This window comes from Mobula hypostoma, chromosome 21 (assembly GCF_963921235.1).
Source record: "Mobula hypostoma chromosome 21, sMobHyp1.1, whole genome shotgun sequence".
NCBI classification, from domain to species: Eukaryota; Metazoa; Chordata; class Chondrichthyes; order Myliobatiformes; family Myliobatidae; genus Mobula; species Mobula hypostoma.
The window spans coordinates 16,482,281-16,501,252 of NC_086117.1; the positions used below are offsets into that span (position 1 = coordinate 16,482,281).

General features: G+C 38.9%; 1 protein-coding gene across 1 annotated transcript in view; it reads right to left on the bottom strand.

Annotated features, from left to right (window-relative positions):
- nup188 (nucleoporin 188) overlaps nt 1-18,972 on the bottom strand; it is a 101,151-nt gene that overhangs the window by 36,010 nt on the left and 46,169 nt on the right. Inside the window, exons 21-29 of the mRNA XM_063073489.1 lie at nt 15,682-15,802; nt 11,639-11,705; nt 11,399-11,524; nt 7,743-7,876; nt 6,670-6,776; nt 5,038-5,127; nt 4,736-4,852; nt 4,468-4,637; nt 42-111 (exon numbers count right to left, since the gene is read on the bottom strand). Of these exons, the coding sequence (XP_062929559.1) occupies nt 42-111; nt 4,468-4,637; nt 4,736-4,852; nt 5,038-5,127; nt 6,670-6,776; nt 7,743-7,876; nt 11,399-11,524; nt 11,639-11,705; nt 15,682-15,802 (1,002 nt within the window). The remainder of the gene's footprint in view (nt 1-41; nt 112-4,467; nt 4,638-4,735; nt 4,853-5,037; nt 5,128-6,669; nt 6,777-7,742; nt 7,877-11,398; nt 11,525-11,638; nt 11,706-15,681; nt 15,803-18,972) is intronic.

Below are 18,972 nucleotides of genomic sequence, written 5' to 3' on the forward strand. Positions count from 1 at the left end.
CCGGAGAATAAAAGAGCAGACTACTACAAATTAGATCATACCTCTGTAATGTCAGAGGGTGCTGGCAACTCTCCAAACAGCACAGATGTCAAATTTTCCCAAAATCGATCCCTGGAAAATAAAATGAATCCATCATCTTGTGTTTGTAAGCACAAAGAATCTGTAGATATAAACATCTTTACAATGTAGGTCCGATTTCAATAATATTACAGGGACACCTACCCTGTCCCAAGTGAATTATTTGATTGCAGGAAGTATTCATGACAAAATAGGTGAATTAATGGCACAAACAGGGATAAATGCATGGAATCAAACAGCAAATTCAGAGGCATGATTGTTAAAGTGACCATTGTTGGGACTTAAATATTTTGTGATGCTTAACGTTCAGAATACAAAAAAATGTTAAAGTAAGGGTATAACACAATACAGGCAGACAACAGGAAGGATCTCAACAGAGAAGTAAAATCAATTTGGGTGCAGCTCAGAAACAGCAAGTGGCAGAAAACATTGGTGGGAGTTTATCTACATACTTTCCCAGTTTGATAATGTAGTTGTTCCTCTCCATGCCTTGCGGCGCATTGGGCAGCAACCTTGCACTTTCTTTAGCATTTGTCCATTTTTTTTTTAATGAGGCCAAGTTGCTAGCTCGACGCTCAACCCAGCACAGATGGAAAGAGCACAAGAAGCTAGCTGGATTCAAACCCAGGCCCACTCGCTTCAAGGTCCATTGCAGATGCCACCACACCACCAGCTTGCTTTATGGTAATGTAGGACACATTTAAAAAAGCCATTGTATCCATAACAAAGGTACAGTCAGCCCTCCTTATCTGTAAGTTCCACATACGTGAATTCAACCAACCACGAATCGAGAAAACCCGGAAGTGCTCTTCCAGCACATTGTTCGAACATGTACAGATTTTTTTTTCTTGTCATTATTCCCTAAACAATGCAGTATAACAACTATTTACATAGCATTTACATTGTATTAGGTATTATAAGTAATCTAGAGATGATTTAAAGCATATGGGAGGATGTGCGTAGGTTATCGTGGATCGGGATCGGAAAAAAACCTCAAGTTCTCTTACTAAGTAAGTCGGAACAGGTACATCCGGTATTATTTAGCATCAGTTAGTCAAACGTTTGTCCTAGTATATATTTTACCTTTCTATGCATATAAAACACTTAAGAAACGTATGTTTCAGCGCCGGGCTCAGGAATGGAAATTCCCGAGTTCGATCCAGTGACAGACCACTCCTGAGCGCGCTCTCCATTGTGCCAGGTTGATGTGGAGGATCAAAAACCCAAAAACCCAAAACCCAATAATTAAACCACTGCGTTGCTTAGTAATAATTGTAGCTTTCATCGGGGCAGGGCTTTTCTCACTTTATCCTTTAAAATTGTTCCAATTGTTGACCGACTGTAGCCTAAAGCTTTTCCAATGACCGATGGTGTTTCATCTCTTTCCGATTGCTTTATTATTTCTACTTTATTTTGAATCATGATCGTGATTATTTTTGTGAACAGAAACACTGCGGATTCAGAGCTCCGCCGCTGGGTCCTAATGTCCACCGCACTGAGACAGGTTAAATAAGGTCCGGGGTTCCACTGGGTCCTAAGGTCCACTGCATTCAGACAGGTTGAATAAGGGACTTGAGCATCTGTGTTTTTTGGTATCGCGTGAGGGGTCCCGGAACCAATCCCTCGCGGATAAGTAGGACCGACTGTACTACTATAATTAAATGGGCCTTAATTTACATTGTGACTGGGCAAGACAAATTATCAGTAATAGCATGAAGGAAGTATTCATGGCAGGTAAAAAAAAATGTTTTTCTAAATCAGTTTGTTGAGGAACCAACAAATAAACTGGGTATTTCAGTTAATGTGCAATGAGACAAGAATACATTTCTTATCTAATAGGGTACAGTGATCAAAACACAATAGCACTTCAAATCTGAATAAAGCAAACTGCAAAGATATGAGACTCAATTGGACGATGATGTATGATTGATTGATTGAGCTAGAGCAGAGCATGCACGCCCTTCCGACCTTTTGAGCCACACCGCCCAGCAACCTCTGATTTAACTCTAGCCTAATCACAGGATAATTCACAGTGACCAATTAACCTACCAACTGGCATGTCTTTGGACTGTGAGAGGAAAGTGGAGCAGCCGGAGGAAATCCGCATGGTCATGTGGAGAATACACAATCTCCTTACAGACAGTGGCAGGAACTTAGATTAAAAGATTAAGTAAACAAACAGCAACTTAGTTTTGAAGCATTAATACACCATTTACAAGTAAAATATAACCTTGTACGGAAAAACAAAACAAGAAGAAAAGTGCTCCAACTAAGTTAAAGGTAGCACTAGATCAAAGGAAAAGGTTTAGTACATTGCCCAAAAAGCAAGCCAGCCTAAGGAAACATTTCAGAATTCAGTGGAGGACCAAAGCACTGATAGAGAAAGCAGAAGACAAAGCTAATGAGAAACATTAAAACAGACTATAAATACATCTATTTATACAAAATATATAATTATATTTTCTATCTTTCATTTAAATAGATGCTAGATCCCCAGCTGTTTCCAATCTGTATCAATGATCTGGATCAGCAGTTCAAGTATAATATTTCCAAGTTTGTTAATTACACAACACTTGGTGGCAGTATGGGTACAGGAGGATGTTGAGAGACTTTAAGGGTATACAGGGCAAGTTAAATAAATCAACCGGGACAAGGCAGATGGAATACCATGTAGAAAATGTGAAATCATCACCTTGGTGGGGGGAAAAACAGAAGCACATTATATTTTAAGTAATGAGAGATTGAAACGAGTTGGTGATCAGAGGGACCCGAGTGTCCTTGACAAGAATCATGAAAACTTGCCTTGGATGTCAGCAAATTGTTAGGAAGGCAACTATCATGTTGGTCTTTATTGCAATTATACAGAGTCCAAGTGAAAATAGACATTGTACAGGCCAGATCTTTCCATCTACAGACAAATTTTCAATAAAGAGTGCAGCCAAGACTGTTTCCTGGGATGGACAGATCTATCATACCAGGAGATTAAGCAGGCTGAGTGTACTCTCATAAATTTAGAAGAATAGAAGGTGAACTTATTGAAATATTTTTAAAAATTCCTAAACAGCGTGATAAGGTGACTACAGAATCACAGTTGAGATGAATTCCTTCACCTTGGGAATTCTCCAGTCAAGGCTGGAGAATCACTCACTGAGCACAGTCAGAACAGAGATCGATAAGTTTTAGACATCAAAGGAGAAAAGGATTTGGGGTTTGGGAGACTCTTGGGTAAAAGATTAGCCATGTCTTGGTTGAATGGTAGAGCAGACATAAAATTATTTCCACTGTTAGGAAAACTACTCTATTCTTTTAGAGTCTATTTCATTTGAAGTAGTTCAAATAAGATTTATTTTAATCATGATTTATATCTTTCAACAGTCACGCACTTCCATGAATTGTAGATGTGAAGAAAGCTTTGTTTCAATTCTATTCAAGTCCCCTCCCTTAATTCTTCCTCTATTCCACTGATGACAATATTTGTGGTGTTTCCAACGTCTATTGACCGTGAGAATCTATTGAGCAATACTCTGACTTTCCTCCCCTTTTATTTAACCCACATGCAGGGTATCTCCTAAATCGCTGCCTTTCCGACTTCCTATTCTTTCTTTCTCTGCAAGCGGACTGCTCAAACCCACAATACCATTCTCCAACATCTTGGATTGTGCTTCATTTATTTCAATTTTTCCAGTTCCATTGATCAATACCAGTTTTATTTAGAGATACAGCTCAGTAACAGGCGCTCCCAGTCCAACAAGCCCATGCCACCCAACACATATGTATGTCTTTAGAATGTGGGAGGAAACCAGAGCACCCGGAGGAAACATTTGCGGTCATGGTGAGAATGTACAAACTCCTCACAGACAACAGCAAAATTGAACCCGCATCACTAGTGCTGTAATTGTGTTACACTAACCGCTATGCTACCACATCACCCCCAACTACGCTCCTGTTTTCCCTTATCAAACCAACAATCCATTCTATCTTAACAGTGGTCAAACAGACCCAGCCATTCCATGTCACATGTTTTTGTATTTATCTTCCCACCTTCTTCACTTCACACCTTCAACCCTCATATCAATAACAAGTCAAATTATTTTCCAGGATTTCAATCACCTAGATCATCTGAAAAGCAAATACCCACATTAAAAAGGAATATTTAATAATGACTAAAATATTTTTTAAAATCACAAACATACCTTTTAATGTATTTTCCCAATTAACCAATGCAAAATACAGCATCTCTGCACACCATCTTTGTTTTATTTGTTTAGACTTAAGAGACTACTTCTGAAATGAGCAACATAATGTTCAGCCTCAATAAAAGATGTTAACATATTTGGTTACTCTTCCCTAAAGGCTGCTTTGCAACAAAATGAATTATATTGGACTTACTTGGTTCGTAAAACAGTCATGGCACTGTCCCTGCGGTCCTGCCACAAGGCATGCAGAAAAGCAATGGCTGCACGATGGATAAGAGGAGGACACCAATATTTTCCATGTTGCTTGGAGTCAATAAATTCCAGTACTACCTGCAGACAGCTCCATTCTCCCAAGATAAACTCCTGTGAAAAAATGCCACGAAACAGAACATTAAATCTGACATTTTTATTTGGGCAATGTAAAGACTGTTCTCCAAAGGGAGATTATTTGAACATATCACCTTTGATCCAACTGCACCATCTTTCACTTCCAGATTGAGAAAGAGTTCAATCAAACCTGGCTGGGTTTCCACTGCGACAGTCAAAAACTCCAGGATCATCACCTTAATACGCATGTCCTAAATCATAGAAAACAAATACTTATTTAATGTTACCTACACCTGGAGAACTCATTTGTTCATTCTGTTCCCATCTTTAACTTCCTTTTGGGAAGCTAATTGTAACAAATCCATTATACACTTACTGATTCAGTACTATAAAAACATTACTATTATTAACTCTGTAAAAATCAAAGAATAGCTACCTCTGTCTTGCTCTGCAGTCTATTAAGAAATGCATCACGTATTGCAGCAGCATCACTTCCAAGACAAGCATAAACTGACATTGGAGCCACCTGGAGAAGTATAAAATTATCTGTGAGGAGTATCAATGCACAGTATATAAACTCACTACGTCGCATATAGGTAAACGATAAAGTTTTAATTTTAGCTCACTGAAAAAGGCATCACAGGTAGATACGGTGGCAAAATTGTTTGGTACACTGGCCTTCATCCCCTAAGGCACTGAGTATAGGATTTGAGAAGTTATGTTGTAGTTACACATACAAGATGTTGGTGAGGCCACATTTGTAGTGTTGTGTAGTTTTGGGCACTCTGTTATAGGAGAGATGTTATTAAGCTAGGAAGAGTGCAGAAAAGTTTTACTGGAATGTTGCCTGAACTTGGTGGCTTGAGTTAAAAGACGAGGTTGCGTAGACTAGGATTTTAATTATCAGGAAGGTAGAAGATTGAGGACTGACCTTGTATACAATCATGACGGGCTTAGGGTGAAAGCACATAGTGTTTTCCCAAGGAGAGGGTGCTAAGAACAAGAGGGCGCAGTTTAAAGATCAGGGCAAGAGATTTAAAGGGAATATCTGGGGCAGCTTCTTCATGCAAAGTGCTGCATATTTGGAATGAGATAAATAAAATAAATGGCCACTAGTTAAATAAGTATTAGGGATTTTAAATCTTAATCAGAATATATTGTCAATGACAACATACCTGTGCAAGGTAATCAAAAATTATTACCTTTTAACATATATAAACTCCACTTTGAAGGAGAAGGTTGCCTGAAAATCTAAGTCAATAATGTCACAATTAACAAGTTACATATCAGCAATCACCAGTAATGGACCTCAAACCAACGTATGTACTCAAACATATCCACAATCTATATTGACAGAAAAATGCCCAAGACTGTATAAAAAATTCCTCTTATTTCAACTACTTTCTCAGTCAGGCCCTCAAACCTCTCATCATTAGTTACGAGCCAATTGAAGACAGAGAAAAATACCAGTCAGCAGTCATAACCAGCTTCAAAAAGGGAATAAACTTGAACAAATTAACATGGTCATCTGGACTTCGGCCCTCTCCTTTCTTCCACCTTTTCCCCTGCCACTGAAATTTCTATTCCCACCAGATTTAAACTATGGACTTGACTGCAACCTTCCAGACATCTTGACTCTCCAATATGAAAACTGAAAATCCATCAAATTTAAATGATGATAATATAAAATAGACAACACTCCCAAGTGACTGCTTCTTGGGTCAGTTAGCAAGACCGTGTGCAAAATCTATGCGAAGTTCAGAAGTAAAACTGTATGACCAATTTTTATCCCCACATATTTAACAGTATAAACCAACTTTCTAATACTCCTTAAAAGCATCAATTAATTCTCAAGGAAGTGATTTGGACACACAAGCCTAAATAGCAAACATTAGCAAGCTAATTATCCTGGGCCCTATTCCGTCCTTATCCAAAAGGCAATATCCACAAATGAGATTACTTGCTTTATCGATTTACTTTCCCTTTCCATCCTCAAAGAGATATCAGCTACTTCAATGCACCAATATTCAGTTTGGCTATATACTGTAGCCTTTAAAACACAGCTTACCATTGCAAGTCTCTTCAGCAGCTGAATGGCAAGACGTGGCAATGCAGGATCATGCCTATGGTAAATATATTTTGCCAAAACTGCTATTAAGTTATTACCATGGGTACCTGCAATAGTAAACATGAAAATGAAAATCAGAAACAAAATTAAAAGACAAAACCAACTGTGTTGGTGAATTCCACTGTTGCTCATTTGGTAATCAGCTTGCCTCCAAGTCAGATGTTGAATGTTCAGGTCTCGCTACTGACTTGAGCAAAGTAATTCAGGATGACCGTTGTGCAACATACACAAATTATGGAGGAACTCAATAAGTCAATCAGCATCTATGGAAGGAAATAAACAGTTGAAGTTTTGGGTAAGAAATCGACTATTTATTCCACTCAATAAATGCTGCCCGACTTGCTGAATTCCTCCAGCATTTTGTGTAGGTTACTCAAGATCTTCAACATCTGCAAAATCTCGTGTTTAGAAACTGCGTAATTAGGATTTTGCCTTTTTGTCTGCTTCACCGTTCAACATGATCCACTTCAGTTCCCTGTACTCACTTTCTTCCCTGTTACGTGCTTCTCAAGATGTCCAGCGTTTACAGAATGTTGCATTTTTGATCAATAGCTACTTGTAACAACTTCTACTCCATTCTCTCTTGTAAAAACGTCACTTCCTTTATTAATTTCCTTCCCACCTCCCTGCCCATAACACAGCTTCATGGTTGCTTTCTGACATGCTGTCATTTAATTCCTTTAAAGGACATTACACATTTTCTCCAAACTGCCCGTCTGCACTTTAAAAAGAAGTGCAACTCTGAAGCTGGATCAATACCATGGAACAATAAACAGTTATAATGTAGCAAAATTCACAATACAAATTAAAATTTTGCTTTCTTATAACTACAATATAAAATGGAGTACATTATTCCATTGAAGGGTGCTCAGTTAATAGTGTTGAAAGTTAATGGTGCAATGGGTCATTAAGAACAGGTGAAACAAAATCAAAGCATAAGATTATCAGCAATAACATTTTCAACACATTCAAAATCTAATTTCTCATTATTGCTTAGTTTCATGATAACATACCATGTTGAGTCAGAGCCTGTTCCAGTGGTGAGATCACTTCTGATGATGGCTTCAGTTTGATGACATTGTTCGTTATAGAAAATGCCAGTTTCACGGTCTGAGTGAGAGTCTGACCTGATCCTTCAGATCCGCTGCTACTTTTACATTTTTGGTAGTTGGTTGCAAAAGGACAAAAAAGGATGCAGTTAGTTTAAACTGATAAATATTAATGCTAGGAAAGACAAAGTTTAGTACTTAAAGTGCAATATTCTTTTAACAGCATTACTGATTATTTTAGTTATCTTCACCAAATTAGAGTTGCCCTTAGCATCCAGGACATTGCAATTTGTCAAAACATTGCTGTAATAAAAATTTCCTTTCTTAAAAGTACGACAATCCCATAGTACAGGTCGACCTTCACTAATCTGACTACCTGTAATCCGGTTCCTTTGATAATCCGGCACTGATTATGCTTAATGCGATCCTTCAGTAATTCGGCATTTTCACTAATCCAGCACTCCTCAGGTCCCAATGGTGCCGGAATAGTGAAGGTCGACCTGTATTTAGTGTTTTCCCTCCAGTTCAATATAACTTTGGATCAATAGCATTTCCCCTTGTTTTGCTCAGTAAGCCTGTGACTCAATCATGTGGCAGAAACCCAACATGCACACATTGTCAAGAGGTTCAGACCAAACATCAGAATAGTGAAGGAATGTGATCTGAGTGACTTTGACCATGGTGAGATTGTTGGAGCTAGATGGGGAGGTTTGACTATCTCAGAAACTGGTGATATTCTGAGATTATCATGCACTACAGCCTATAGAGTTTACAGAGAATGGTGTGCAAAACAAAAAAAAAATCTAGTGAGCAGCAGTTCTGTGGATGAAAACAGCTTGTTAATGAGGGAGGCCAAAGGAGAACGCTAGACAGATTCAAGCTGACAGGAAGGTAACAGTAACTCAAATAATTAGGTGTTACAACAGTGGTGTACAGAAGAGCATCTCTGAACGTACAACATGTCGATCATTGAACTGGATGAGCTACAGCAGAAGTCCTATCCAGTACTAAAAAAGGTGTACCTAATATAGTGGTCACTGAATGCATACCTAAATGTTATCACTTAGATGGAGCTAGCTGTGTGAAAAGCTTCTTCCATCGAACACCCTGTTCCAATGTTCTAAGAACTTGAAGCATTTTAGAAGTCATAGAAAAGTACAGCAAAGAAACAGGCCTTTTGGTCTATCTAGTCCATGTCAATAGCTCAGGACCACAAGGACCATAGCACTTCATACCCCAACCAGCCATGTACCTAACCAAAGTTCACTTGAAATCAAGCTCGCATGCACCACTTGTGGTGGCAGCTCATTCTACACTCTCACAACCCTCTGAGTGAAGACATTTCCCCACATGTTCCCCCTTAAACTTTTCACCTTTTATCCTTAACCCATGACCTCTGGTTGTAGTCCCACTCGACATCAGTGGAAACAGCCTGCTTGCATTTGCTCTACCCATATCCCTCACAATTTTGAATGCCTCCTATCAAATCTGCTCTCGATCTTCTACATTCTAAGGAATAAAGTCCTAACCTATTCAATCTTTCCTCATAACTCAGGTCCTTCAGCGTTAAATTCTATCTGCCATTTTTGGCCCATTTTTCCAGCTGATCCAGATCCCTCTGCAAGTCATGATAGTGTTCCTTGCTGCCCACAACATCCCCAGTCTTGATGTCATCCACAAATTTGCTGATCCAGTTAACCACATCATCATCCAGATCATTGATATAGATGACAAATAATAATATACCCAGCACTGATCTCTACAGCACTCCACTAGTCACAGGCCTTCAGTCAGAAAGGCAACCATCTACTACCACTCTGGCTTCTTCCACAAAGCCAATGTCTAATCCAATTTGCTACCTCACCTTGAATGCTGACTGACTGAACTTTCTTGACCAATCTCCCTTGCGGGACTCTGTCAAATTCAAATGCCTTGCTAAAATCCATGTAGACAACATCCACTGCCTCACCTTCATCCACTTTCCTGGTAACTTCCTCAAAAAACTCTCCAAGATTGGTTAGACATGACCTACTATGCACAAAGCCATGCTGACTATTCTTAATCAATCCATGTCTATTTAAATGCTTATATCTCCTGTCCCTTAGAGTACCTTCCAGTAACCTTCCCACTACTGATGTCAGGCTCACCAGCCTATAATTTCCTGGTTTATGTTCAGAGCCTTTCTTAAACAGCACAACAACATTGGCTATCCTCTAATTCTCTGGTACCTCTTCTGCTGCTAAGGATGATTTAAATAACTCTGCTAGGACCCCAGCAATTTTTGCACTTGCCTCCCGCAGGGCCTGAGGGAACACCTTGACAGGCCCTGGGGATTTATCCACCCTGATTAGTCCCAGGACAGCAAACACCTTCCCTCTGTAGTCTATATAGGGCCCGTGAAGTTGACGCCGCTTTGCCTCACTTCTGTGTCCGTCTCCTGATTAAGTACAGATGCAAAAAAAATGATACAAGATGTCCCTCATCTCTTTTGGTTCCACACGATTAAAATTCTGCTCACCAGAGTACCAGTTTTGCTCTTAACATATCTGCTGATTCTCTTAGGATTCTCCTTCTCCTTGTCTGCTAGGACAACCTCATGCATTTTTAAACCCTCCTGATTTCTTTCTTAAGCATTCTCTTGCATATCTTACACTCCATAAGCACCTAACTTAACCAGGGCCTCATTATCTCTTGAAAACCAAAGTTCCCTACATTTGTTATCGTTATCTTTTATTCTGACAAGCATATACAAGCTTTGTACTCTCAAAATTTCACTTTTGAAGGCCTCCCACTTACCAAGTACACCTTTGCCAGAAAACAGTCTGTCCCAATCCACACTTGCCAGATCCTTTCTGATACCATCAAAATTGGCCTTTCTCCAAATTAGAATCTTAAATCGCGGATCAGACCTATCCTTCGGCATATTTACCATGAAACTAATGGCATTGTGATCACAAGATGCAAAGTGTTCTCCTACACAAACTTCTGTCAACCTTTTCTTGGATCAGAATCTTATGACGTATTAAGATCAATTCTTCTCAATTAACTACAGTAAACTGAACAACTTCAAGACTCTTGGTTAAATATAAAAATCCCCAGCGGAATGAATTTAAGTAATGTCAATTGCCCAAGCAAGCACCAGCCCACAGCATAAAAATATCCATCATATAATACGGTTATATTGAATGACAAAAAGTAATTGAAAATCAGAAGTCAAACATTAGTACCAACATTTTAAAGATGTAGGAAACATTAAAAAGAAAATAGGAGCTATCTTGCATCTAACACTCTGTATGGCTTAAGCATTTGAAATCGATAGTGACTGAGAAAGGTGAAATAATTACCCACATGCTCATGCTTGGTATACTCTATATTGTGATTAGGCTAAAAGAAAAATAATACCTTTCCCCATGTGCACCAAGTTGTAATCTGAAAATTACTACCTGGTGAATCAAACAAATTCCAATTCACACACATACAATGAAATCTTTTGCAGCATCTTGTAAACACATACTTTCTGCTGCGCAGCATTTACAAAGGTTATGGCTACAAAAAATCAGTAGAAAATCTGTACTGGATGAATTGCAAAAGGAGCTGATTGATGTCGACATTAATCATACCTGTTGGGCTGTGCTGCCATTACTGTATCAATTGTGTCCACCCCAATAGCCATAATATTTACGATGGCTTGTCCTGCTTCTGTGTTTGCCAAACAATGGATACACAGAGTCTGAAGACTGAGAGGACTGGCAAATGAGGAAAATAAGTATAACATTAATATTTTAATAAAGTGAAATATACTTCCATCAGCACCTCTGAAAAATAAATACAGGCTACAAAATTGATTCTTAGCATCATACCTGCCTTGCGATGCCTCTTCAGGGTTCAGATTCAAGATGGTATAAATAAGCTCAAGAATCAGGCAACCTACAGCAAATGCAAGAACATGAAATTGAAAACAAATGAAAAATAAATCATACACAGTTGTTAATATGCATTGCTCATTTTAACAAAATCATCTTAAAAATGAAGCAAAAAGTAAATATTATTCTACAAACCTCATTTCCAGAAAAGTTGGGATATTTTCCAGGATACAATAAAAACAAAAATCTGTGATGTGTTAATTCATGTGAACCTTTATTTAACTGACAAAAGTACAAAGAAAAGATTTTCGATAGTTTTACTGACCAACTTAATCGTATTTTGTAAATATACACAAATTTAGAATTTGATGGCTGCAACACACTCAACAAAAGTTGGGACAGAGTTAAAACAAGATTGAAAAGTGCACAGAATATTCAAGTAACACCGGTTTGGAAGACTCCACATTAAGCAGGCTAATTGGTAGCAGGTGAGGTATCATGACTGGGTATAAAAGTAGCGTCCATCAAAGGCTCAGTCTTTGCAAGCAAGGATGGGTCGTGGCTCACCCCTTTGTGCCAAAATTTGTGAGAGAATTGTTAGTCAGTTCAAAAGGAACATTTCTCAACGCAAGGTTGCAGAGAATTTAGGTCTTTCAACATCTACAGTACATAATATTGTGAAAAGATTCAGAGAATTCAGAGACATCTCAGTGCGTAAAGGGCAAGATCAGAAACCACTGTTGAATGCGCGTGATCTTCGAGCTCTCAGGCGGCACTACCTAAGAAACCGTCATGCTACTGTCACAATTATAGCCACCTGGGCTCGGGAGTACTTCGGAAAACCATTGTCACTCAACACAGTCCATTGCTGCATCCAGAAATGCAACTTGAAACTGTATCATGCAAGGAGGAAGCCATACATCAACTCCATGCAGAAACACCAGCGAGTTCTCTGGGCCCGAGCTCATCTCAGATGGACCGAAAGACTGTGGAACTGTGTGCTGTGGTCAGATGAGTCCACACTTCAGCTAGTTTTCGGAAAAAATGGGCGTCGAGTTCTCCGTGCCAAAGATGAAAACGACCATCCAGATTGTTATCAGCAAAAGGTGCAAAAGCCAGCATCTGTGATGGTATGGGGGTGCATCAGTGCCCACGGCATGGGTGAGTTGCATGTATGTGAAGGTACCATTGACTCTGAGGCGTATATTAGAATCTTAGAGAGACATATGCTGCCATCAAGGCGACGTCTCTTCCCGGGATGTCTATGCTTATTTCAGCAGGACAATGCCAGACCACGTTCTGCACGGGCTACAACAGCGTGGCTTTGTAGACACAGAGTGCATGTGCTTGACTGGCCTGCTGCCAGCCCAGATCTATCTCCTATTGAAAATGTATGGCGCATCATGAAGAGGAGAATCAGACAACGGAGACCAAGGACTGTTGAGCAGCTGAAGTCTTATATCAAGCAAGAATAGACAAAATTTCCAATTGCAAATCTACTACAATTAGTATCCTCAGTTCCAAAACGATTAAAAAGTGTTATTAAAAGGAAAGGTGATGTAACACAATGGTAAACATGCCTCTGTCCCAACTTCTGTTGAGTGTGGTGCAGCCATCAAATTCTAAATTTGTGTATGTTTACAAAATACAATTAAGTTGGTCAGTAAAACTATTGAAAATATTTTTCTTTGTACTTTTGTCAGTTAAATAAAGGTTCACATGAATTAACATATCACAGATTTTTATTTTTATTGCATTTTGGAAAATATCCCAACTTTTCTGGAAATGGGGTTTGTAAAATTTGCTCTTCCACAATTCCTTAACATTTACGCTGTTTCCAGAAAAACTACTAGGTACAGTAATATAATACAATAATGCATGACATACTCATTGGCAAAGATCAATTTAACTGAGTGGTAGTGAAAATCTGAAAATCACCCACTTGCTTCAATTTCATTTCATTGTCTGCCATTTCATACACAAAAAAATCAACATCCTGTCCTTTATCTTATAGAGAAGACATGAATTAGGAATAGAAAAAGGCTACTCAGCCCCTTAAACAACTCTGCCGTTTAATACAATCAGTTGATCTGAATGTAACTTCAACCCTGCATCTTTGTCAACCTTTCAATCTCTTACCAAAACAAACCTTCTATCAACAAACCTCAAAAATATTCAGAAACTCTACTTCCCTTGGCTTTCAGGAAGACTGATCCAAAAGGTCATGGCCGTCAGGGGCAAAGGAAAAATCACTTCATCATCTTTTTTAAATAAATGAAGATTAACCAAGTTTTACTGTTACATCTTCACTTAAATTATTTTTTAAAAACTCGACCAAAAACAAAAGGACATTACATAAAGTTGCATTCTCTACGAAGATGAAAATAACATAGATCACCTGAGAAAGTCTGCAATTTTCTCAGACTCTTGAATTTTGTGGAAAAATATGCTTATATATAAAGTGTCAAAAGGTGAGTAGATCTGTACATTTTATGTTAAATGATCAGATATCCACTATTAAGTAAACCTCGTACATCGGCCTAGAAAAAATGGAGATAAAAACTTGTACAAGGAAAAAAAACACACCAGAATCTACAAATATCTTCAAAAATCTCAATTTAACTGGTCTGAAATGGAACTGAAACCAAGAGTGATAGATTTTCTAAAATCAAAATTATTTACTTCTAAAATTATTCTGTCATTTTGTATTCGATAGCTTGTGTTAACTTGTAGTTTAAACCATAAATAAATGATTTTCCAGCTAATTAAGTTATTACATACGGATGTCACACATCCAATGCTTAGATACGATAATATTTTGTTATGTTTAACACTATATAATCTGTACCGAAAATACACAACACCCCCACTCCCCAACTCACAGACACACTATCACCTTGCACTGTTCCACTAATCAGTACTGAAAATATACCCCACTTCACCACAGATACACTCTCATATAAATCGTACATAATGGTTTAGGGTTAAATTTCTCAAATGTATAATTGGATGAAAGCCATTATAGGAAAAGGAAATTTGCAACTTAGGAGATGTCCATTCAGTCTACAACTGGAAAATTTTGTTTCTATACTACACACTAGATTATTTCCTTTGGTGCAGACTAATAAATAGGAAGCTGTTTAAAAGCTGCACAGTATATCTCATAAATTAACTATTTATTTGGTATAAGGTAGGTGGTTGGAGGACTACTTTCTTCTGATGAATGGACAAACGCAGGGTTCCGATGAAATATACTTCAAAATATACAGAAACAAGAAAATGTGAATTGTGGGCAAATAAAGCTACAGTTGTATGAACAAGTGCCATTAAAATACTTTTTTTTACATTTAAAAATTACTTATAAATAGAGCACATTTTTATAGTCATTAACTAAATTTCTACAGTAGGCATTTCACATAAAATCTGATCAAACTCAGTTTCCTTATTCAGTAACTTAGATATTTATACTTTATATTTTGAAATTATTTTAAGTCTAACAATAAACTGATTGTACCAATAATGGGTGTATTATGATATAGGTTAAGTATGATACCACAAGTTGCACCAAGATGCACTCACAAGCCTTAAATACTCGACTACAATAAAACTCCAATTATCTGTTATTGGACTATTTGGAAATTTCTACAGTTCAGCATCCGGCTCACCAGGCAATGTTTGTTGCACTCCCCTCTGACTCAAGTACCAGTTCCTTTGATCTCCTTCAATTAAATGGGTCCAGGTTCCCATGCTCCCTTTCTACTTCATAATTGACTGGAAAATTTAAGTTTAACTTCTAAACAAAAAAAGTTAATTGAATATCTATGGACATTAAAAGAAATAACACCCAACCACCTCAAAAATGCACCAGTTCTATACTAAAAATCCCTAGTAAATCAGATTATTCGAGTTTCCAGTAGACATATGATGAATGTGTCTATAAAATGTAATTCAAAATATCTGAATTATTTTAAGAGACTACTCAAATCCTGCATATTAAATTAAAACAAAAGTTACACAATGATTTGTGAACAAACCCTTACCAATTTCTTCTCGCATGCCATAGACGTTATAACGCCATTTATGGTAGGTCGGCAGCAACTCTTTCAAGACAAAGACCACACAAGGCATAAGACCTAGACTCTGTGTACTTCCCAGTTGTCCCTGTCCAAAAGAAACCAAATTTTAGGCCATTTTACTTGATCACGACAACAACACAAGACGCACAAAACCAACTAAATTAATTATATCCATTAATTAATACTGCAAAGCAGTATTACTATGGTATTGGAGTTGCATCAGTACCATAAATATGCTATTTATTTACAATGTAAGCAATTCTGATGTTTAAACATTCTTGTTTGCAGATCAAGCAACCTTCCACGTTTTGCATCAAATATATGTAATAATATACTGCTAGACATAATCTGATCCTTTATACCATTTTCTGGACCATAGTGCTACCATACCGGCTTTCAAGACCGTTCAAGCAGACAGAAATGTTACACTGAGCAGCAAGAAGAAGGGAGGAGGGACTGCAGAGTTTGTGAATTAAAGGTGGGTAACCCCAGACATGTTATTGTAAAGGAACATTTATGTAGCCCGGACATCGAGCTTTTAGCCATTGTGATATGACCATATTATATTTGCCTCAGTAATTCTCAACTGCCGCTTCAGTTGTTGTTTACATTCTACCATCGGCTAATATAAATGTAGTGTGCAATGCTATTCTTTTGACCAATCCTAGAACACAAACTCAATATCCCAATGTTTCTGTGGCTGCTACTGGGGATTTTAATCATGTTTCTCTTGAATAATACCAACTTTTTATCAATATGCCAGCTGCCCTATGCGGGACAATAGAACACTGGACCTTCTGTATGTGAATGTAGAGGATGCATACAGTGCCGCTGCCCTTCCCCCACAGCAGATCTGAACACAATCTGGCCCTGCTAATACCCAGGTGTGTGCCTCTAGTCCAGCGGCAGCCTGTGTCAACAAGGACTGCGAGGAGGTGGACTCAGGATGTTAAGGAGGCACTGCAGGAATGCTTTGACAGGACGGACTGGGATGTGTTATGCTAACCAGACAGGGAGAACGTTAACAAAATGACTGATTGAATCACAGACTATATCAAATTCTGTGAGAACACCATCTTACCAGCCAGGACTACTCTACAACAAGCAGCCCTGGATCACCAGTGACCTGAAAGAACTTTTGAATAAGAAGAAGAAAGCCTTCAAGTCTGGAGATAGACAAGCACTGAGATAAGTACAGAGTGAACTGAGGGTAAAGCTGAGGAAGTGTAAAGAATCCTACAGGAAGCTCAAGTACAAGTTCCAGCAGAATAGCATAAGGGACGTGTGGTGAGGCATGAATAAGATCACTGGCTTTAAGGTTAAGAAAGATTGAGGGCTGTCTGGATAGGGCCAACCAATTGAACTTGTTTTTCAACAGGTTCAGGATAGGACCTCCTGCTGTCCTCTCCCCCACTTGCCCAAACCACATACCCTCCCTGCCCTGAGAAGCCTTCTCCCTCCACCCCTCCCTCCCCTCTGGTGAGTGCTTGTGTTCCAAACCCCCAACTTTGGAGCATCCTGCCTCCATGGGGATGACCACCCTCCCTCGCCTGACTGTGACTGTAGGTCAGATTAAGAAACAGCTGGAGAGGTTATATCAAGGCAAGGCTGCTGGACTGGACGGTATCAGCCCCAGGGTACTGAAGGCCTGTGCGAGCCAGCTGTCTGGTATTTTGTCAGTCTGAGTCAGGAAAAGATACCAGTGCTATGGAAGACTTCCTGTTTGGTTCCTGTACCCAAGCAGGCAACGCCATCTGAAGATTACAGACCAATTTCCCTCATATTTCATGTGATGAAGGTGCTGGAGAGCTGGTCCTGACTTATTTGGACTGCAGGTGAGATCTTCATTGGACCATCTACAGTTTGCCTACCAACCTCATGTGGGAGTGGATGATACCACCATCTACCGGTTGCAAAGAGCCCACTCCCACCCGGATGCTGGTGGCATTGTGAGAATCACATTTTTTGATTTCTCTAGTGCCTTCAAAACAATCCAGCAACTCCCTTCTGAGCGAGAAGTTGAAACAGATGGGCGAGACGAATCCACTATCTCCTGGATTACTATCTGACAGATCGACCACAGTCTGAACGGCTGGGTAGTTCTCTGTCTGAGATGGAGGTGAATGGCACTGAACACCACAAGGGACTGTCCTGTCTCTTGTTTCTGTTCACACTGTACACTTCAGAATTTCAGTACAAATCTGAGTCTTGTCACTTGCAGAAGTTCTCTGATGTCTCTGCGGTGGATGGGTGTATGGGCAAGAGTCGGAGTTTAGAGGACTGGTGGACAAGTTTGTGGGGTGGTGTGGGAGGAATCACCTGTTCAAGAATGTGGCCAAAACTAGGGAGATGGACATTGATTTTAGGAGGAACAGAATTGTGCCAAGTTTTGTACACATTCTGGAAGTAGTAGTTGCGGTTGTAGAGCAATACAAATACTTGGGTGTTCACCTCGACAACAGACTTGACTGGAAAACCAACAAGGCTGTTTACAAGAAGGGGATGAGCAGACTACTTTCTAAGGAAGCTGAGATCCTTCGATCTGTGCAGCAGTATGTTGGAGATCTTTTACCAGTCTGTTGTAGCTAGTGCAGGCTTCTTTGCAGCTTCATGTTGGGAGAGCAGCGTCAGTGCTGGTGATGCAAAAAGATTAAATAAACTCATCAGAAAGGCTGGATCCATCCTTGGCTACAACCCCGACTCTTTTGAGTTAGTGATGGAGAGAAGAACACTAAACAAACCATTGTCCATCATGGACAATCTGACACACCCACTCCACAACCTACTGAATAAGCAGCTGAGCACCCTTTCAAACAGGTTCATTCAGCTCCATTGTCACAAGGATCATTATAGAAAATTTTTCTACCAAATGCAATAAGCATACACAACAGTTCATCCCTGTGCGACAGTAGAACACAGATCACAGTACAATAGTCTCTGCTTTATTATTTCGTACATTATTATACATTAGTAAATTATTATTGTGTATATTACTATTCTGCATTTTATTATTAGTTAAGTCTGCAAACTACTAAGTGTGGTGTTAAATGTTGCTGCTGTAACGAAAGTATTTCCACTTGGGATCAATAAAGTACTTATTATTACAATACCTTTTTATGAACCAGAAATAATATGAAATAAACTACAAAATACGTGGGTCACGCTAAAGTTAATAATGCAAGTATGAAAAAAACCAAAGGGGCAACAAAATGGATATCTCATAATTTGAAAATTGCACATCTTTACTAAGGATGG